This window comes from Mobula birostris, chromosome 3 (assembly GCF_030028105.1).
Source record: "Mobula birostris isolate sMobBir1 chromosome 3, sMobBir1.hap1, whole genome shotgun sequence".
Taxonomy (NCBI): Eukaryota; Metazoa; Chordata; class Chondrichthyes; order Myliobatiformes; family Myliobatidae; genus Mobula; species Mobula birostris.
Genome location: NC_092372.1, coordinates 6,164,179 through 6,187,293, shown reverse-complemented (window position 1 = coordinate 6,187,293; position 23,115 = coordinate 6,164,179). Strand labels below are relative to the sequence as shown.

Here is a 23,115-nt window from a genome sequence, read left to right as displayed (position 1 = left end):
AGGGGTAAAAAGGGAGCCTTCCCTTTCTCCCATAGTCCACTCTACTCTTTTATCAGATTCCTTCTTCTCCAGCCCAGCCAGCTATCTTACTTGCTCCAAAATGTCAACTCTTTAGATGCCGTCTGACCTGCTGAGTTCCACCAGGATTTGTGTTTGTTCCCAGAGAAAATCTAGTTTATCTTCAAGAACCCTTTTATCTTTGTGGATTCAGTACAGGGAAGTCTCTCTGATGGGTGCAACACAGATTTACCATGCTGTCCTTCAGGCTTCTCAGTGTCCCCCTGTCAAATTTCAATCCCTTCTCTGCTGCTGGGAGTCTACTGGAGGCCGAAGGCAGCCTGTCCTGGGGTAGGAGTATGGGTGAGAGGGAGGAACGGGGCTCGTTTTGCTGTTGTTGTTGTGTTGAGTGTCGTTCTGCTGAACACTGTGGGCATTCTGTGTTGGCACCAGAATATGGGCTGCCCCCAGCACATCCTTAAGTGTGTTGGTTGTTAATGCAAATAATAATATTAATAATAATAACATATTTATAGAGCTAATTTCATACAGACGATGTAGTTCAAAGTGTTTTACAATGGGATAAAGTGCAAACGTGAAAATAAAGGACAAAAAGATGTCAGTTGAAAGCAAAGTTAAATAAATCGGTTTTGAGCTGGCATTTAAAAGTTTCAACTGAGTCTGTATCCTTTATAGTTTTAGGTATTGAATTCCACAGTTTAGGAGCGTAGTTCAAAGAAAGCTGACCTGCCAATTATCTTTTAAGGGAGATTGTTTAAATTGAAGAGACCAGAGGAAGGAGACCTGAGAGCTCGAGCAGGATTACAAAACAAAAACGATTCTGCAACGTACTCTGATCCCAGACCACCGTAGGTTTCAATGAGCATGTGATAAATAAATGAATCAGAATTCAAAACGGACAGCTGGCTGGTGGCACATGGGTCTGCCTCAGATGCCCTCTAACGGCCACTTGGGTGAAATATTAAAGAGAGTTTGATACCCACTTGGGAAATAAAAACATGGGTGGACAGTGGCATAGTGGCTACCGCGCTGCTATTATAGCTTGGGGAATCAGAGTTCAGAGTTCAATTCCGGCATCCTCCGAAAGCCAATGTGTACATTTCTTCTCGTGCACGCCTGGGTTTCCTCCCACGTTCCAAAGACATACCAGCTTGTAGGTTAATTGGTCATTGTACTTCTCCCATGATTAGGTTAGGGTTAAGTTGGCGGGTTGCTATGTGGCATGGCTCATCAGCTGGAAAGGCCAGTTCTGTGCTGTATCTAAAAAAAGCAAGGATGTTATGTTGAGGCTTTATAAAGGCCTCAGTTGGAGTATCGTGAGCAGTTTTAGGCCCCTTATCAAAAAAAAAGGGTGTGCTGACATTGGAGAGTGTTCAGAGGAGGTTCCTGAGTATGATTCTAGGAACGAAAGGGTTAACAATGCAAGAACTATCTTAGGAAAGGCAGTTGACAGTGCTGAAGATGAGGTAGCTGGTTTACAGAGGCACTGTGTAGTGAGGAGAGGCTGTTGATGGAGCAAAATTGTAGTCAACCGGATGAGTTACAACGTAAAAGGTGGACAAAATCGAAAAGGGTGAATACAGGACTGAAGGTGTTGTATCTGAATGTGCGCCATTTTCAGAATAAGGTAGATGAGCTTGTAGCAGATTGCCAGGTGTGATGTTGTGTCATAGTCATAGTCATAGTCATACTTTATTGATCCCAGGGGAAATTGGTTTTCGTTACAGTTGCACCATAAATAATTAAATAGTAATATGTAAATTATGCCAGGAAATAAGTCCAGGACCAGCCTATTGGCTCAGGGTGTCTGACTCTCCAAGGGAGGAGTTGTAAAGTTTGATGGCCACAGGCAGGAATGACTTCCTATGACGCTCTGTGCTGCATCTCGGTGGAATGAGTCTCTGGCTGAATGTACTCCTGTGCCCAACCAGTACATTATGTAGTAGATGGGAGACATTGACCAAGATGGCATGCAACTTGGACAGCATCCTCTTTTCAGACACCACCGTCAGAGAGTCCAGTTTCATCCCCACAACATCACTGGCCTTACGAATGAGTTTGTTGATTTTGTTGGTGTCTGCTACCCTCAGCCTGCTGCCCCAGCACACAACAGCAAACATGATAGCACTGGCCACCACGGACTCGTAGAACATCCTCAGCATCGTCTGGCAGATGTTAAAGGACCTCAGTCTCCTCAGGAAATAGAGACGGCTCTGACCCTTCTTGTAGACGGCCTCAGTGTTCTTTGACCAGTCCAGTTTATTGTCAATTTGTATCCCTAGGTATTTGTAATCCTCCACCATGTCCACACTGACCCCCTGGATGGAAACACGGTATCACGGAATCATGGCTGAAAGAAGATGAGAGCTGGGAGCCTGATGTCCAAGGATACACATTGTATTGAAAGGACAGGGAGGAAGGCGGAGGAGGCTGCAATGCTGTGTTGGTAAAAGGTGAAATCAAATTATTAGCATGAGGTGCCATAGGGTCATTGTGGATGGAGCTAATGGTTGGGAGTTGTATACAGACCCCTGCCCCCAAACAGTAGTAAGGATGTGGTCTACAAATTACAATGGGAGGTAGAAAATGCATGCCAAAAGGGCAATGTTACAATAGTCATAGGGGATTTCAATATGCAGGAAAATCAGGTTGGTGCTGGATTCCAGGAGGAGGAATTTCTAGAATGCCTATGAGATGGCCTTTTAGAGCAGCTCGTGGTTGAGCCCACTTGGAGATCAGATATTCTAAATTGAGTGTTAGAAACATAGAAACATAGAAAATAGGTGCAGGAGTAGGCCATTCGGCCCTTCGAGCCTGCACCGCCATTTATTATGATCATGGCTGATCATCCAACTCAGAACCCCGCCCCAGCCTTCCCTCCATACCCCCTGATCCCCGTAGCCACAAGGGCCATATCTAACTCCCTCTTAAATATAGCCAATGAACTGGCCTCAACTGTTTCCTGTGGCAGAGAATTCCACAGATTCACCACTCTCTGTGTGAAGAAGTTTTTCCTAATCTCAGTCCTAAAAGGCTTCCCCTCTATCCTCAAACTGTGGCCCCTTGTTCTGGACTTCCCCAACATCGGGAACAATCTTCCTGCATCTAGCCTGTCCAATCCCTTTAGGATCTTATACGTTTCAATCAGATCCCCCCTCAATCTTCTAAATTCCAACGAGTACAAGCCCAGTTCATCCAGTCTTTCTTCATATGAAAGTCCTGCCATCCCAGGAATCAATCTGGTGAACCTTCTTTGTACTCCCTCTATGGCAAGGATGTCTTTCCTCAGATTAGGGGACCAAAACTGCACACAATCGAGTGTAGTACCAGAATTGATTAGAGAGCTTAAGATAAAAGAACCCTTAGGGGAAAGTAATCATAATATGATCAAATTCACCCTGAAATCTGTGAAGGAGAAGCTGAAGTCAGATGTATCAGTATTACAGTGGAGTAAAGGGAATAACAGAGGCATGAGAGAGGAGCTGACCAGAACTGATTGGAAATCAATTTCCAATGCTGAGTTCCTCCAGGATTGGGAAGCTTTTAAAAACCAACAGAAGGCACCTAAAAAAATAGTCATTAAGAAGGTAAAGATGGAATACAAAAGTAAACTAGACAGAAATATTAAAGAGGATACCAAAAGTTTCTTCTGATACCAATGTGTAAAAGAGAGGTGAGAGTGGATATCAGACTGCTGGAAAACTATTCTGGAGAGGTAGTAACAAGGGACAACGAAATGGCGGACAAACTGAATAAGTATTTTGCATTAGCCTTCACTGTGGAAGGCACTAGCAGTATGATGGAAGTTCCAGATGTCAGGGTTCATGAAGTGTGTAAAGTTACCATAACTAAGGAGAAGGTTCTTGGGAAGCTGTAAGGTCTGAAGATAGGTAAGTCACCTGGACCAGTTGGTGTACACCCCAGGATTCTGAAAGAGGTGGCTGAAGGGATTGTGGAGCCATTAGTAATGAGTTTTCAAGAATCACTAGATTCTGAAATGGATCTAGAAGACTGAAAAATTGGAAATGTCACTCCACTCTTCAAGAAGGGAGAGGGGCAGAAGAATGGAAAATATAGGCCAGTTAATCTGACCTCAGTAGTTAGGAAGATGAACTTGAAGGCACATGATAAAATAGGCTGTAATCAGCGTGGTTTCCTCAAAGGAAAATCTTGTCTGACAATCTGTTGGAATTCTTTGAAGCAATAACAAGCAGGATAGACAAAGGAAAGTCAGTTGATGTTGTGTACTTGGATTTTCAGAAGGCATTTGACAAGGTGCTACACATGAAGCTGTTTAACAAGCCACAAGCCTTTAGTAGTACAAGAAAGATTCTAGCATGGATAAACCAATGGCTGGTTGGCAGGAGACAAAGAGTGAGAATAAAGGAGGCCTTTTCTGGTTGGCTGCCAGTGACTAGTGGTGTTCCACAGGGGTCTGTGTTGGGACGGTTGCTTTTTACATTATATGTCAATGATTTGGGTGATGGAATTGATGGCTTTGTTGCAAAGTTTGCTGATGATATCAAGATAGGTGGAGGAGCAGGTAGTTGTGAGGAAGTAGAGAGGCTACAGAAGGACTTGGACAGATTAGGAGAATGGGTAAATAAATGGCAGATGGAATACAGTGTTAGGAAGTATACGGTCATGCACTTGGGTAGAAGAAGTGAAAGGGTTGACTATTTTTTAAATGGAGAGAAAATACAAAAAAAGGAGGCACAAAGGGACTTGGGATTCCTTGTGAAGCATTCCCTAAATGTTAATTTGTGGGTTGAGTCTGTGGTGAGGAGGGCAAATGTAATGTTAGCATTCATTTCAAGAGGACTAGAATATAAAAGCCAGGATGTAATGTTGAGACTTTATAAAGCACTGGTGAGGTCTCACTTGGAGTTTTGTGAGCAGTTTTGGGCGCTTTATCTTTGAAGGATGTGCTGAAACTAAAATGGTTCAAAGGAGGTTCACAAAAATGAATCAAGGATTGAATGGCTTGTTATACGAAAAGCATCTGATGGCTCCAGGCCTGTATTCACTAGAATTCAGAAGAAGAAGGGGTGATCCAATTGAAACCTATTGAATGGTGAAAGGCCTTGATAGAGTGGATGTGGAGAGGATGTTCCAAATGGTAGGAGAGTCTAGGACTAGAGCACACAACATAGAGAGGTGCCCTTTAGGAAGAGGAATTTCTTTAGCCAGAGAGTGGTGAATCTGTGGAATTCTTTACCACTGGCAGCTGTGGAGATCACGTCTTTATGTATATTTAAGACATAGGTTGATAGATTCAGGGCGTGAAGGGATACTGGGGAAGGCAGGAGACTGGGGCTTAGAGGAAAATTGGATCAGCCATGATAAAATGGTGGAGCAGACTTGCTGGACCAAATGGCCTAATTCTTGTCCTATATTTTATGGTCTTATAAGTAAATAACTAACTGTCTAAGAATTATCTGTTGCTCTTTCTGGAATTGTTCAGAAATAGTGAGGCTTTTTGTGAAACTCAGGCCTAGTGTCTGCTTTTGTAAATGTACAAACAAAAATGACAGAATGGTACCTTGAGAGTGATTTTTTTAGACATACTGTACAATAAAAAAAATGTTGAAAAACAAAAATAAACAACAGCTAAAAGTAGTGCAAAACTGGAATTTCCAAAGGAGCATTACAATCGATTTTTATCTGTGGTACTAATTCAAGCTCTGTAGTTTAACTTTAGAAAAAGGACGATTAAATCTGAAAACTGGATAGAATGATGTTTCATTATATCCAAATAAAACCCTTGCGGAATCATTTCTCTTTGCCACACATTATAAGTGGCTGCAACAACATCCAGGTTGCCAGATATTGTTGTAGCATATTTGCATGCGAGACTCAGAATGATGAAAGTGCTGTTTATTTTTAAACTGAGCTGGAGTGAAGGGTCTTTAACAATTTGAGGTGATTTCTTTCACAATATCCATTTATTTATTTTATTTAGAGGCAAAGCATGGAATAGGCTCTTTAACCCATTTATTTAACCCTAGGCTAATAACAGGACAATTTACAATGACCAATTAACCTCTCCAATACCTCTGTGTATTTAATATTTCAATAATATCTGACTAATCTTGTATCTTGTGTGTGTATTATATATATTTATATTATATATATTAAATATATTTCATATATTTCACCCTTTTGGGTGCTGTATGTGTATTTATTCCCTCAATTTCGGGATATATAAATATCCTATAAAAGTATTGAAGCCCCACCCCCTTGGAAGTTTTCATGTTTTATTGTTTTGCTACATTGTATAACAATGGATTTAATTTAACTTTTTTGACACTGATGAACAGAAAATGACTTTTGTGTCAAAGTGAAAACAGATCTCTACGAAGTGATCTACATGAATTATAAATATAAAATGCAAATTGATTGGATAAGTACTCACTCCCTTCAAGTCAGTATTTAGTAGATGCACCCTTGGCAGCAATTACAGTCTTGAGGCTGTATTGATAGGTACTCAGCAGCTTTGCACATCTGGACACTGCAATTTTGCCCCATTCTTCTTTACAAAACTGCTCAAGCTGTGTCAGATTGCATAGGGATCATGAGTGAACAGCTCTTTTCAAGTCCAGCCACAAATTCTCAATTGGATTGAGGTCTGGACTCTGACTTGGGTACTCTAGGACACTAAATTTGTTGTTTTTAAGCCATTCCTGTGTAGCTTTGGCTTTATGCTTGGAGTCATTGTCTTGCTGGAAAACAAATCTCCCAAATCGCTGTTCGCTTGCAGACTGCATCAGGTTTTCCTCCAAGTTTTCCCTGTATTTTTCTGTGTTCATTTTACCCTCTACCTTCACAAACCTTCCAGGGCCTGCTTCAATGAAGCATCCCCACAGCATGATGCAGCCACCACCATGCTGCACGGTAGGGATGGTGTGTTTTCGATGATGTACGATGTTTGGCTTACGCCAAGCATACTGTTTAGTCTGATGGTCAAAAGCTCAATTTTGGTTTCATCAGACCATAGAATCTTTTTCCAGCTGACTTCAGAGTTTCCCACGTTCCTTCTGGCAAACTCTAGCTGAGATTTCATGTGTTTTTTTCAACAGTGGCTTTCTCTTTGCCACTCTCCCATAAAGCTATGACTGGTGAAACACCCAGGCAACAGTAGTTGTATGCGCAGTCTCTCCCATCTCAGCCACTGAAGCTTGTAACTCCTCCAGAGTTGCTCGAGGTCTCTGGGTGGCCTCCCTCACTAGTCCCCTTCTTGCACGGTCACTCAGTTTTTGAGGGCGGCCTGCTCTGGGCAGATTTACAGCTGTGCCATATTCTTTCCATTTCTTGATGATCGATTTAACCGTACTCCAAGGGATATTCAGTGACTTGGAAATTTTCTTGTATCATCTCCTGCCTTGTGCTTTTCAATAACCTTTTTGCAGAGTTGCTTGGAGCGTTCTTTTGTCTTCATGGTGTAGCTTTTGTCAGGATACTGACTCACCAGCAGTTGGACCTTCCAGACACACATGTATTTTCTACTACAATCAATTGAAACACCTTGACTGCACACAGGGCTCCAAAACAGATCTCCATTTGACTAATTATGTGACTTAAAAACCAATTGGCTGCACCAGCGATGACTTGGTGTGTGTGGGGGGGGGGGGGGAGTGAATACTTATGCAATCATTTTGTGTTTCATGTTTGTAATTAATTTAGACCACTCAGTAGAAATTCATTTTCACTTTGACACAAAAGAGTTCTTTGGTTGACCAGTGTCAAAAAAGCCAAATTAAATCCATTGTGTTCAATGTTGTAAAACAGTAAAACATGAAAACTTCCGGGGGGGGGGTGAATACATATTTTATATATATATATATATACACACATACACACACATACACACACACACACACACACACACACATACATAAATGGTATATATAGAGGAAGACAGGATAAAACCATATGATATAGGAGCAAATTTAGGCCATTTGGCCCATCGGGTCTGTTCTGCAATGATTTTTCTGGGATGATCTCTGATGCTGATGAACTGTCGAAAACTTTAACAGCCAACACTTCAACATTTACAAGTAGGGAGACATCTGTGCCTAGGTTGGTCAAACTTGGGTTGTTTTCTCTGGAGCATTAGAGGCTGAGGGGAGATCTGATGCATAGATAGATTAGACAGACAGTAGCATTTCCAAGGGTTGAAATATCTAATACCAGAGGTGAGAGTGTGTAATTTCAAAGGAGATGTGAGGGGCAAGTTTTTTTTTGCACAGAGTGGTGGGTGCTTGGAACGCGCTGCTGGGGTGGTGGTAGAGGCAAATAGATTAGAGACTTTTAAGACATGTTTAGATAAGCACATGAATGTATGGGAAAAGTTGTGTAGGCAGAAGGGATTAGTTTAGTTAGCCATTTGATTGTTAATTTAATTGGGGCTGGGACTTGAGCACTTGAGTTACAGGGAATGGTTAAATAGGTTAACCCTATATTCCCTGGAGTGTAGGAGAGTGAGGGGAGATTTGACAGGGGTATACAAAATTATGAGGGTATAGATAAGGTAAATGCAAGCAGGGTTTTTCCACTGAGCTTGGTTGAGACTAGAACTAGAGGTCATGGGTTAAGAATAGAAGGTGAAACATTTAAGTAGAACTTCTTGACTCTGAGGGTGGTGAGAATGTGGAATAAGTTACCAGCAGAAGTTCAAAGTTCAAAGTAAATTTATTATCAAAGTGCATATATGTCAACATATACAACCCCAAGGTAAGTTTTCTTGTGGGCATACACGATAAATCTAAGAAACACTATAGAATCAATGAAAGACCACACCCAACAGGGCAGACAAACAACCAATGTGCAAAAGACAACAAACTGTGCAAATATAACCATATAAACCAAATACCACAGAAAAAAAGTAGTAACAATAAATAAATAAGCTATAAATAACTAGAACATGAGATGAGTCCTTGAAAGTGAGTCCATAGGTTGTGGGAACAGTTCAGTGATGGGGTGAGTGAAGTTATCCCTTCTGACGAATAAACTCTTCTCGGGTTTCCAGCTGGGTATAGGTATTGATTTTGACCGACGTTTCGATGACAAACTCTGCCAGCCTCATCAGGGATGATGCCTGGGCATATTTAGTCTGGTGGTATTTATACCGCTGTAGTCTGTCCCTCCTGATTGGTTAGTCCTCATCCAATCAGATTTCAGCTGTCCCATCTTGTCTACAATCGAATTGCAGTACTTAGAGCGAGACCTTCATCTTTGCTAAAATTATTTTTCAATGGTTCCTTCACTAGGAGGTCCCAAAAGCCACTAGCGTGGCACAGTAACTTTGTGTTGTCGAAGTCACGCCTAGGACCATTGTGAATGCAGTGTTCTGCTACCGCCAATTTCTCCGGGTAACCCAAATGGATACACCTCCTGTGCTCCTTGATGTGGGTTTCCACTGTGCATCACGTCTGGCCGATACATGCTGCTCGCTTTCACAGGATTACTGGCATTTACAGAAGACTTGGTTAATGTGGTTAGGTAACAAATATATTGCAGAGATTCTGCATCTCCACGTTCTACCCAAACTGCTGTTATACCTCAGATCCTATAGACTGGGAAGGAACAGAAGGAGACAAGACTGAGAATAAGAGGGAATATGAAAAGACAGGTGGAATAGGTATCAAAATCTAAATGAAATCTTTTAACTTTAGGAAAAATGGGGTCTTTAAGTTGGCCCCTTAAAATTTGCCATTGCTATTACAGATAAAAATGAGGATCCAACAGGTATTTCAAATAGTTTATTTGTCTCAGTAGACAAAGAAGACTATAAGATATAGGGGCAGGATTAGGCTATTTGACCGATTTCCCTCTCAACCCCATTCTTCTGCTTTCTCCTTGTAAGCCTTGGTGCCCTGACTAATCAAGAGTCTATCAACGTTTACCTTAAATATACTGAATCACTTGGCCTCCACAGCTGCCTGTGGCAACGAATTCCACAGATTCACCAGCCTCTGGCGAGAGAAGTTCCTCCTCATCTCTCTTCTATATAGATGCCCTTCTACTTTGAGGCTGTTCCCTCTGGTTCTAGACTCCCTCACCATAAGAAACATCCTCTCCACATTAATTCTACTGAGGCCTTTCCACTTTCAATAGATTTCAAGGAGATCTCCCCTCATTCTTCTAAATTCCAGTAAGTACAGGCCCAGAACCATCAAACGCTCTCATATGATGTCTTCCAATCCCACAATCATTTTTATGAACCTCCTCTGTCTCTTCTCAAGTATCAACACACCCTTTCCTAGATAAGGGGCCCTAAATTGCTCACAGAAGACAGTCTACTGGATATTCAAAGGAAACTAACTTTAAGTCAGCCATTGGGTCTCCACAAAATTAACATTAGCAAAATAATAGTGATGAGGACAATAATAACATAGAGGAGGGATGAGTGATCAAAATTAGATAACGTCAATTCCAGCATTCCCTATTGCTAATCAAAGTCCTCTTGCTTCAGGATTTGATTCTTCAGATTAAAAACACTGCAAGCTACACTGACCTTAAGAAGGTACGAGGGGGGGAAACCGAGCCTTGGCAAACTGGTCAATCCATTATCTATTGACAGGAAATTTCAAAACAAAAAATCAATTATATTTTATTAAGGAGGTTGTTAAAGTAAGGGATAAGGATGTTTATGACTTTTATTCATCTGACTTCCAAATACCTAAAAGGTCTTTAATCTACTAAGAATCTAGCTGAATGCCAGAAGACCAAGGAAGGTTCATGCACGAGTATTATTTGAAAAGTATTGTCTTAGAAAGATTGAAGTGGAATTTCAAAGTGATATTAATACCCAGTCTATCTACTGTGATAGAAAATTACATATCTAAACCTGCCACTGAAACAACTTCAAATGACAACACCAACCATTTCTCTACGTAGTGCCAAACTGGTTTATGGAGGGCTATCATCACATATCAGGGCTTTACCTCAAGTTGTCCATAGGAGTACCGAGGCTTCATAAGGCATTGGTCAGGCTGCACAGAGTAATGTGAACAATTTTGGGCTCTTTATCTAATAAAAGATGTGCTGGCATTGGTGAGGGTCCAGAGGAGGTTCACAGGAATGATCCTGGGAAAAGGGTTAATGTATGAGGAACATTTGATGGCTCTGGCCTCTACTCACTGGACTTCAAAAGAATGAGGGGGGATCTCATTGAAGCCTATCAGATATTGAAAGGCCTAGATAGAGTGGATGTGGTGAGAATAATTCCTACAGTGGGAGAGTTAGGACCACTGGGCACAGCCTCAGTATAGAGAAATGTCCATTTAGAACAGAGATAAGAAATTTCTTTTACAGAGGGTGGTGAATCTGTGGAATACATTGCCACAGACGGCTGTGGAGGCCAAGTCATTGGGTATATTTAAAGTGGTTGATAGGTTCTTGATTAGTCAGGGCGTCAAAAGTTACAGGGAGAAGGTGGAGCAGACTAGATGGACTGAATGGCCTAATTCTGCTATGTCTTATGGTTTTTCACCTGCTGGACCAATGATCTTCCTTCAGTCTCAGTCAGATGGTTTTCCTCCTGCTGGACCAATCTCAAGTCAGATAAAGGGAAGCTTGTGTAATATTCAATTCTATCTGCAATTCCTCAGCAACAGAGGCCGTCTACTCTTAACACAACCCACAGGTATGGTCTGATAAATGACAGATGACTTCTGGGCCACAAAAACCCCTGACAACATGTTAGGGTGCCACTGTAGTGTAGTGGTTAGTATGACGCTATTACAGCTAAGGGCATTTCAGAGTTGGGAGTTCGATTCTGGCGTCCCCTGTAAGAAGTTTGTATGTTCTTCCCGTGAGCACTTGGGCTTCATCTGACAGTCCAAAGACCTACTGGTTAGTACGTAAATTGTCCAGTGATCAAGCGAAGGTTAAATAGGCGGTTTGCTGGGCCGTGCAGCTCGTTGTGCCAAAAGGACCTGTGTCTCTAATTAAAATAAAGAAACCATCACCTCATCAGTAAAGTCACATTGACTAGAAATTCAAATGGACCAGCCACATAACCACCATGGCTTTAACCCTGCAGCAAGCAATTCAATCCTGACCCAATGGTTTTTCAAATATCAGTGAGGTACTGTGCAGTGGCCTGTTCCCACGAGCCCAAAAGAATTTGGTTACTACAACACTCAAAAGCTCGATGCCATTCCAGGACAGATGGCTATATAGCAGCCAGCAATGACTGTAGTGCATGGAATTTACAAAACCAACTTTTGTTATCCAGTAGGCGACTGTCACTTCACCTCTCAAATACATGCCTATGTCATGGACAGAGTATTGTCCTAAAAAGATTGAAGTGGAATTTCAAAGTGATATTAATTCCCATTAGATACACGAGATCACTGCCACCTGCAGGTTCCTCTCCAAGTTGCACACCAGTGTGATCTGGAATTAATTGTCATTGGATCTGTATCATAGAAATCTCTACTCAACACTACTGTGAGAGTTTGGATAGTTGTCATTGGGTCTGTATCATGGAAATCCCTATCCATCACACCACACCGCAGTGATTCAAATTGGCTCATTACCATCTCGTCAAAGGCAACTAGGGACAAGGAATGGCCTTGCCAGCAATACCAAACACGTGGATAATTCTGAACTGATTCCACAACCTACAGACTCACTTTCAAGGACTTGACAACTCATATTCTCAGTATTATTTATATGTTTATTTGCACAATCTGTCTTCTTTTGCACATTGGTTGTTTGTCAGTCTGTTTATGAATACAGTAGTTTTTCATAAATTTTCTTCTATTTCTTTCCTGTAAATGCCTGCAAAAAATGAATCTTGATGTAGTAGATTCCGATTAATTGGCTCATTGTTTATTCGAGGTAGCCACTTAATTGGGACAACTCTTAAAGAACAAAAATGAATTGAGAAAGTAGCCGGGATTCCCTTCATTTCTTTGGGGCACTATGCCACTTAATTGGGACAGGAGACAGTTGCCAAACAGTTTCTAACTAGCATTAGTTGAGTGCACTTGTGTGGCCATCAGACACCACACTGTGCTTAGAGTGAAAAGTTTTAAATTAGCATCAGTTGCATGTGATTCAAAAAGCAGTGACTTTAAACGTATTGTTGGAATATGATAACACTTCATGCAGGAAGGCAATGAAGGCAGACCATTACCTGCATGAGGTGTCTGCACTGACAATCTAAAGTACACTAGATGAATACCTCCATCAATAACTATTAGGAACTAATAGTTTTATAGTACTGTAGTAGTTTTGGCAGTGTTCTAATTTATTCCGTATTTTATTTAAATACATAATTTGCTACCCAGTTAAGCTGTAGTTTGCCTTTTTTATATCTTTTTAACTACTTCCATGGAACTTTGGCTAATTGGAGCAACCACTTACTTGGCTCAAAATGTACTAGTCCCAATGTATCACAATTAACTGGAATGCACTGTATATGATGATATATATGTACTTTGATAATAAATTTACTTTGACTTTGAAAAATGAATAAAGGCTAAAACAGAAATTTACACAGCAATGTTATTAGATGATTTAAATAGACAAAACTGTGGCAAATGTAGAATCCAGGACACACAATCTACTGAATGGACACTAGCTTCAAGAGCCAACTTGCAAACTCCATTTCCTTACTCCCCATGCGACAGATTCAAAGTAACTTTTGCTTTTCAATGTATTCACATACATCGAAAGTTTAGTAAAAAAAAATTGATGCAAGTAATACCCTACATCAAAAGAAAAACAGACAAATGTTTGAACTCCTCCGAGTTCAGTGGAGACATCACTCAAGAAATCTTAGCTAAATTTAATGCAAATTAATTAAATTGCAAGGTACAGGAACAGAGGAAAAGAGAAAAAGGAGAAGTTATATGGTATTATGATTAGCCACACTATGTTCATTTCTGATCACTTCATTAAGGATGTGGAAGCTTTAGAGAGGGTGCAGAAGAGATTTACTAGGATGCTGCCTATATTCAAGAGCGTGTCTTTTGAGGATAGGTTGAGTGAGCCAGGGTTTTTCTCTTTGGAGCAAAGGGGATAAGAGGTGATTGGATAGAAGTGCACAACATGATCAGAGACATAAGTAGATAGGACAGCCAGAGATATTTTCTCAGGGTAGAAATTGTTAATGCTAGGGGCTAATAAGGGGATTGGAGGAAAGTATAGGGTAACGTCTGAAATATTCTTTACATAGTGGTGGGTGCGTGGAATACCCTGTGCGTGGTGGTAGAGGCAGATACATCAGGGACATTTAAGCACATGGATGATAGGAAATGGAGGGCTCTGTGGGAGGGAAGGGTTAGATTGATCTTAGAGTAGGTTAAAAGGTCATTGAAGGCTGCATAGCCAGTACTGTGCTGTAATGTTCTATTTCATTTAAAAAATGCAACAAAATGAATCCAACAACGACGGTTGGATAGGCATAAAATACTGGTAAGTGATTGATAATGTTAGTTTATGGAGTAAATACGTTAACGATATTAAACCAGTATACAGCTAGTTATTATTGATGTTCTCTCCAGCAGCATACAGCACATATACAGGGACACCACGGTAGCGTAGTAATTAACTTGACACTATTTCAGCTCTGGGTGTCGGAGTTTGGAGTTCAGTTCCAGAGTCCTCCTTAAGGAGACTCTGTACAGCTTCCCCATGGAATGCATGGGTTTCCACCGGGAGCTCTAGTTTCCTCCCACAGACCAATTGCCTTGTGAATTGGTTAGTTTTAAATTGGGTTTGTCGGAGGTTGCTGGGGTGGTGCGGCTCGAAGGTTGTGCTGCATCTCTAAATAAATGAAACAAATTAAAAGCTGAAGTACAATGACTAGTTAATCATTTCCATTTGCTTTAATATTTAATTAAGGGAAATAAAATAAAAACAACAGAAATAACTTGCTGAGCTTGACAATAGATACACAGCACAAATCGTATATCAGTAGATATTAAATAAGTTGCAATTAAACTTAGACTCTTCAAAAAAATATTTTGGTGTTCATCATGGAAAGGAATATTTATTTAATAGAACTGATTTAACATAGAGAACTCTCTAACAAATGTCACATGGTAAAAAGATGCATGATAAAAATGTGCATTAATTACTGATGGTGCGCCATGTCTTGGTAAAAAGACTACATTTATACCACCTTTCAGGGTACCCTAGAGAGCTTTACAGCTTTTGAAGTATTTCAGGAAATGGGGTCAATGTTGGCGTGCAGGAAACATGGCAGCCAGTCGGGGAGACCAGCCTATATAGTGGAGAGTCACCATCCGGCAGCTCCCTCATCTCAAAGCGTGCACGGCACGTGTCAGTGACTCAAAAGGCAAACGGAGGAAACTGAAAGTCAAGTGGAATATAGGAAAATGAATCCTGAAATTCCTCCCCCCCCCAAAAAAAAATTGCCACAAAATTCTATTGCTGAAATCTCTGGGTTGGTGCACAAAGAATTATCACAGAAGCAATGCTTCTTTCAGTAGAAGTTTTGCCTTTGATTAAGAAGTTATAAATTGAAGTGACACTTCTATATAACAATATAGGCTGAATCTCAAGAGTGCCTTGCATTGTCTGGAGTTACATCTTCCCAAGATGTAACAAACTGCTGCTTCCCAGGGAATTCCCAAGTAATGCCCATCTCTCCAACAACTCTGCATGCTAAGTTGAAGCTGACCCCTGGATATACAAAGCTTTGACTGTAGCCGATGAGGGTGCAGTCAGATAATTGGCAAAGTTGAACAGGTACTTTGTGGAACTTTGCATTAGCCCCTGACAGCTTAGCACACAGTACAGTGTGCTCCCAAACACTGGACCAGTCTAATGGATGATAAAAACCTTTCTTCACATCAAGCATGATGAATTTCCCATCCACTAGAACAGGGCTGCCAATCTGAGGCATCGGTTAATAGCAAAATAAAAGGTTGGGGACCCCAGCATTGTCATCACCTCTTGGTGAACAGACACAGTTCAGTAAATAAACCAACATACCAATGGAGCCTAAGTTCTGATGCTTTATAAGTAATCCTAGTTAAAGCTGAGAAATTCATTCTCACATACATTGCTGAGTAATTGAAGTTTCATCCTGTCAGAATTCCTGCTAAAGCCTACAACAACATCACTAACCATGTCACGTCTGTGTCCCTGGTGCAGTAAACAACAGTCCGTATTTATCCACAAATAATCCATACTATCTCTACTTCCTGGATACCATACTGTTTAAAGGAGGAATTATAAACACAAGAGATTTTGCAGATGCTGGAAATGCAGAGCAACACACACAAAATCCTGGAGAAACTCAGCAGGTCAGGCAGCATCTATGGAGGGGAATAAAGTCGACGTTTTGCGCAGAGACCCTTCCCAGTCCTGATGAAGGGCCTCAGCCTGAAACATCAACTGTTTAATCATTTCTATAGATGTTGCCTGGCCTGCTCAGTTCCTCCAGCATTTTGTGTGTGTTGCCCTTTAAAAGTGGAATCAAACCAACTACACACTTTGTCAGGCCACCTCAGAGCTCTTTTTTAAGCAATGCTTACATTCAGAACTGAGCCTTCCCATTACCTTCAGCTGTATTTGAGTTAGTAACTTATTTCCCTTTTATACCCAACATTCATCTCACTTGATGATGTGGGAACATGGGTCTCGGAGGCTGTGCGGTGAAAGACACAGAAACGTTCAGTCACCTAAGATATCACATCCATTGAACGCTTACAGTGACACAGCCTCTTATTTTGATTTCTGATGAGAAATCTTTACGCAGGCCACACTACAGCAGGAAGGTCCTTGCTGAGGTTGCAGACCCCTCTGCCCGCACATGGACTGTTCTTACGGTTGGCGTTAATTCTCAGCTTCCTCGTCCCTTGAGAATTCCGAAGCTCTGCAGCAGATCTGTGTCACACCTGACTGTTGGCTGCCTGATGCTGCAGTACTTGTTCCTTGAGTTCACAGGATGAATACAAACCCCACACGAGGACTTGCCTACATTGCAATCCTCCCCAAATTACATGCATATCGAAGAGATTCCCTCTGAACAGAAATTTCCCTGTCAGAGAGACTGCTTGTAGCCCTGGAGGATTTCTGTGGATTGTTTTGCACAAAGTAAACATCCCTTCCTGCATAGTGATCAACAGCCTCTTCAAATCTTCCCTCACCTGGTCTAGAGTTACCACCACTCCATATAGTTACCACAACATGAAATTTGTTGTTTTGCAGCAGCGCTACATTAAAAAAAACTACAAATTACAAGAAATATTTATAATTTAAATATTTTTATTGTAATTTATAGTTTTTATATATTGCACTGTATTGCTACTTTCTCTCACTCACTCTCAGTATCAGTACTTGGGCTTATATATTAACAAACAGTGGAAAGGAGAGCCAAAGAAGTGAGGTAGAGTACAGGGGTTCATTGTCCATTCCAAAATCTAATGGCGGAGGTGAAGAAGTTGTTCCTGAAATGTTGAGTGTATACCTTCAGGCACCTGTACCTCCTCTTTGAGGCATTGCCTTTTGAAGATGTCCTGGATGGTAGGGAGGCTACTGGCCATGATGGAGTTGAGTTTGCAATCGTCAGCAGGCTGGGCACTGGATTTGCCTCTTTAACTGCACACCAACTCACTGCATTGCTGAGACTGCACACAGAACCCTGTGAACTAAGTTATTCCATGAAAGCCCTATACGTTTTTTAATGATGCACAATGGAAAATCACATATGTACCATCGCATTGGGTAAAAGGCATTAGATATGCTGATTTTTAGAGTAGAGGGGGTGAGAAACGTTTAGATCATTGGATGTCTAGTCATCAGTGAATTCCTTCTCAAGTCCACTGAGGATAACTAAAGTGCCTAATACCAGAGGTCATGCATTGAAGATCAGAGGGGGTAATTTCAAAGGAGGTGTGAGAGGCAAGTTTTTTTACACTGAGAGTGGTGGCTTCCTGAGGTGGAGGTAGAGACAGAAATATTAGAGACTTTTAAGAGACATTTAGTTAGGCACATGAATATGAGGAAAATGGAAGGATATGGACATTGTGCAGGCAGAGGGGATTAGTTAGGTTGCCTGTTGGATGACTAATTTAATTGGATCAGAACACCATTGTGGGCCAAAGGGCCTGTAATGGTTCAGTACTGTTCTATGTCCTAACTGCAGGACTCCCATCCGAAATGGATCAGCTCAGCACAGCACAGGTGAACCAGGGCCCTCCCAATCTCCATAAACCAGTGCAGTGTCGTAATGTACATTTATCATGGTTGACCTATTTTTTTGTGCAGCCACTGTGTTAAAAGGAGAGCGGTGCCTCATTTGGAGAGATCCACAGAAATGTGTTAGCATTTAATAAGTTAAAATTTAGATTATGAAGACATGTAGTCCTTTTTTATTGTCATTTAGTAATGCATGCATTAAGAAATGATACCGTTTGTGCATTATTTCCGACATAAAAAACTACTTTCCTCTTCAAGACCGGATGGTGGTTGCAGTGTTTCACTGGCTCGCTAAGCATTATATACATTGTCAAATACTTTGTGGCTTCAGATGTGATGCGGCTCAGAATTTCTCTGGCAGCAGGAAGGGGATGCTGGTTACGTGAGGAGTTGTGGACCAGCATACAGTTTGAATGAGGGCCTGATGTTGCAAGGGCCATGGTGTCAGGTACGTAGTTAGGGTAGATGGGGTCAAGGAGGCAAGTCAGAGCTGAGGTCACAATGTAGGAGGCCCCTGAGAAAGAAAAGGGTGAGGGGCAAATGTTTAAATGTAAAAAGGTATCATTGGGCAGCCAGTTCCCATTGGCATCTCCCACTGGATTAGGACTCGTGCAAGCAGGCCTCCTTTACCTCTTGTGGAGGGTTGTAAACTCAGTCAGCTCCATCATGGGCGCTAGCCTCTCCACCAAAGTACATCTCCACAGGAGATGGCATCTATCATGAGGGACTGCCATCACCCAGGACACGCCCTCTTCTCATTGTTACCATCAATAGATAGATAGATAGATATACTTTATTGATCCCGAGGGAAATTGGGTTTTGTTACAGCCGCACCAACCAAGCCTAGAGCATAAATATGGCAATACAAAAACCACAAACAATCAAACAACAATATGCAAACTATGCCAGATGGAAATAAGTCCAGGACCAGCCTATTGACTCAGGGTGTCTGACCCTCCATGGGAGGAGCTACTAAGTTCGATGGCCACAGGCAGGAACAACCTCCCATGACGCCCAGTGTTGTATCTCGGTGGAATATGGCTGGAGTCCAACAGCAAAAAGTTCAATATCCGGACTACAAACACGTTCCTCGATTGTAATATAACCAGGATTGCGCCATCCATTGTTAACCAGAACAGCAAGCCCCCAACTCCTTTACGCTTACCGCTCTCAGCGCACTTCCGGTCAGCCCGAATGGTCTGGAAGCCGTCCATGGAAAAGTTTTGATCGGGTATGTCCTTGTGCAGCCCCAGTAAAACACATAACACTGCTCTCCCGAAATGTTCTCTGACTCCTGGCTAGCGCCGTCCACTCGTCCATTTTATTACTCACCGAACACCGAGGAGGAGGTACAGGAGGCTGAAGAGACACACTCAGCAATTTAGGAACAGTGTTCTCCCCTCTGCCATCAGATTTCTGAATGAATCATGAACCTGTGAATACTATCTTACTATTCTGCTCTTGTTTCGCACTACTTATTAATTTTTTAATATTTTTATTGTAACTTCTATTATTTTTGTTGTTCACTGTACTGCTGCTGCAAAACAACAAATTTCATGACATATCTCAGTGTTAATAAAGCTGATATTGAAATATTAATTGTGAACATCACTTCCTGTTAGATACAGACACGAGTAGAATCCAAACATGGACAGCATGTTGTTGGGATACCACTGTGTTTGTCTAGTTACATTCTTGCACCCAAGCGGAGGAGCAAAAAAAGACAAACTTACAGATTGGCACATTGACTAATTTACTGAAGAGTGTTCTATTACAGGAGCATGCTACACAACACAATTCCTCGGCCAATAGCTCTGTCCAATAGGCTGTATGTCGAACTTTAATCTGTCCTCCTGTATCAGTTGCAAATTGATTTCTCTATACATTCAGAATTCAGTATTTTATTAAGTAAAGTCCCATCCTGGAAACAGTCAGGAACTGAGTTCTATCCAATCAGACTAAAAACTAACGAACAGGCCATGGGACTGCACACAAATGTGAAATGGGATTGAGAGAAGAGTAAGATAAAGGGCTGGAGAATAAACAATACTACAGAACAGAGGAAATGTCGAGGGAACGAAGGGACCATGCCATACCTGCCCACTGATTTACCGAGACTGCAGGACAGGTCGAAACAGTAGTTATAACACACATGGGCTACTTGCCTTTATTGGTTGAGGCATTGCATATAAAAGCAGGGTAAACTGTGTTCGAACATATATAACACGAGCTTGGCCACAGCTGGGGTTACACTACATTTCATAGTCACCAGACTTCAAGAAGAGTGTGACAGCATCACCGAGGTTGCAGAAGAGATTCATTGCTTTTAACCCTTCAGTGAAGAAAGACAGGCTCTCCCGGTTTATGCCTGTAGGTTGCCCAGTTTTATGGACAATTAAGTAAGTGTCTTCTTTGTTTCAAAGTAAACAACCTCATCTAATACCTTATGATCTTATTCCAGTTCTGGTAAGATCCTTGTAAACCTCAACACCTTTTTAGACGATTATACCATTTCAATCATGTGCCGACCAGTAGACTGTTGCAAACAGTCGAGGCATTAATCCTTTGCTTACATTGTATGTCTCAGGTCAAAGAAAGCACTGCAGTATCCTTACACGCGTGACCTGCCTTGATATCTTTATGTTCCATTCAAGGTACTTCTGCATCAGTCAGAATCCTCTCATTTACTGCAACTATCCTTTCCTCGTCCAGATTCGCCACTTTTCTCCTCAAATGCCTCAATTATGTCTATTAGTCTACATTCTAAAGCAAACTCCTCACTATCAACTACATACACTACTTCTGAATCACCTGCAACTTTCCTATCATGCACTCTACATTAAACCTACATCACTGATTACAAAAAACAAGGGACTTGAGTACCAAACCCAGCGGAAACCCATTGCTAACACCTTCCAATGTGAACAACAATGACTCTGCCTTTGAGCTAAGCTTGGTTCTCCATTGCCACTTCCCCTTGGACCAGACCGACATGCAGACCCCGTTCAGCCTACCCCCACTAACCTTTTAACCTGCAGAATGTTAGACAGGTGCACTAGAACCGATCCTAATTCATTCTGGCACACTGCCTTATTAAAAGAAAAGGTTTCAATCTCCAATAAGGTCCCTTCAAAGACCTTATTAGAGGCTATTACAGTGTAATAAACACCGAAGAACGTAAGCAATCCTGAATCCATGGTCAGCCAATGAACAATTTGAATTATTATCTGTCACCTATACTGGCTATCCAGCATCGCTGCTTACATACATACATAGTTACCATCAGTGGTTACATTTCCCATGTCCTGTCAGCTGTGGTCATAGCAGATAACAAGTGCTATTCTTGCCTTTCCAATCGAAAACGTCACAACAAATTCACTTAATCTTCATTGAGGTTATTACAACAAATGGTACACTTTGCACTTATTGTGCAAGATATTTCAGACAACATTTATTACACAAACCAACAGAGTATGTAGTGACTTCCCTGGCAGCAACATCAATTTGTATTTTCGATCTTCTGTAACCATTAAACTAAAAATCGCATTAAAAGAGTGGTCTCATCTCTCAGGATGTCCCAAAGCACTTTACAGCCAAATAAGTCCATATGAAACTGATGAGGTGCTGTACTGAAGGAAAGGTGAAAGGTCATTTGTGAACGGCAATATCAGCAACATTATTAAAAAATAATCTGTCTAACATTGTCTCAACTCTGCATTAACCAGATCAGGTTCATAACCCATCATGTCTCACTTCTGGTTTTGTAATTAGATTTATTATAAAAATAGTTCCTACATGCACATTGTGTGACTGAACAAGGAATGATGTGAGGAACTATTTTACTCATTAATACAGTTGAATTGTTGGAAAATCCAATTCAAAAGTTATTTCAAATGTTTCACACACTTGCCATTCAAACTAAATGCTAAATGCAGATAATTTGGGATGACAAAATTCACGTTAGCTTACAAGGCCGAGGCATGACTTCTCATGCAGTTAGCCTTGAATCAGTTTAATTCAAAACCTGTTCTTCCCATTATCTAAACCAATGCATAGCTTCAAAATATTGTTTCTAAAGCCGTAGAACTTAAAACATTCAGCTTTCTGTTAAAAGAATCCAGAGGCAAAGTTCTACTGTAAATGTGTTTTAACTATTTCCCTCTTTCCAGGAGTGAGCGAATGCATAAAACAAAGACAGTAGGTCAATTTAAAACCAGCCTCGAACAAAGTAGTTGATTTGAGCCTGGCACTGAATGTGCTAAATGTTACCTTCTGCCAGCTTGCCAGCAACACGGCTGTTTGAATGGCAGATCAAACAGAACACGAGAGAGCGCATACACATACACACACCCAACACAATACCAGGCGAGCTTCAGTCCATACAAACCACAGGTCTCTGTGCTGTGGACTGATTAACCACATATCAAAAACACAGGAAAGGGAAAAGGAAGGTTTGGCACTCGAATGAAAAAAAAATGCACTCATAAAGTGATTTGCAGCATGCTGGGACTTTCTGGTTTATGTAATACATTCCTTTCTTTTCCAATAAAAAGTCTTTTTTTTGTGTATTAAAAAAAAGACAGCACCTTCCTATATTTTGATCTTCCACCTTCCTGGCTTCTCTTTTATTTCCCCCCTGCTGTTTTTGCTTTTGTTTCGCAGGCTTTTTAAGCAGTTAGTTTCTGAATGGTGTTATTGTAGTACTGCGTGATGGTGGGGGTTAGCGGGTTCCAGTTATTGGCATGCAGCTCGATAACTTCGAGGAGGAGAGACCTCGTCAGTGCCGACTCGGACGGGCCCAGCATCTTGTCGCGTGCCGTGGCCAGCAGTTCTGTCATCATCTCTGGCAACTGTTCCTCCAGTAACTTGCCTGTGCTCTGCAGCTGTCAAATGATCCAATGGGCACACGTC

General features: G+C 41.3%; 1 protein-coding gene across 4 annotated transcripts in view; it reads right to left on the bottom strand.

The window, feature by feature from the left end:
• Positions 1-14,837: 14,837 nt before the first annotated feature.
• ctif (CBP80/20-dependent translation initiation factor) overlaps positions 14,838-23,115 on the bottom strand; it is a 216,768-nt gene continuing 208,490 nt past the window's right edge. For all 4 annotated transcript variants that reach the window (XM_072252173.1, XM_072252175.1, XM_072252176.1 and 1 more), the window contains one exon: positions 14,838-23,087. In XM_072252173.1, coding sequence (XP_072108274.1) covers positions 22,872-23,087 — 216 coding nt within the window. In that variant the 3' untranslated portion in view covers positions 14,838-22,871. The remainder of the gene's footprint in view (positions 23,088-23,115) is intronic.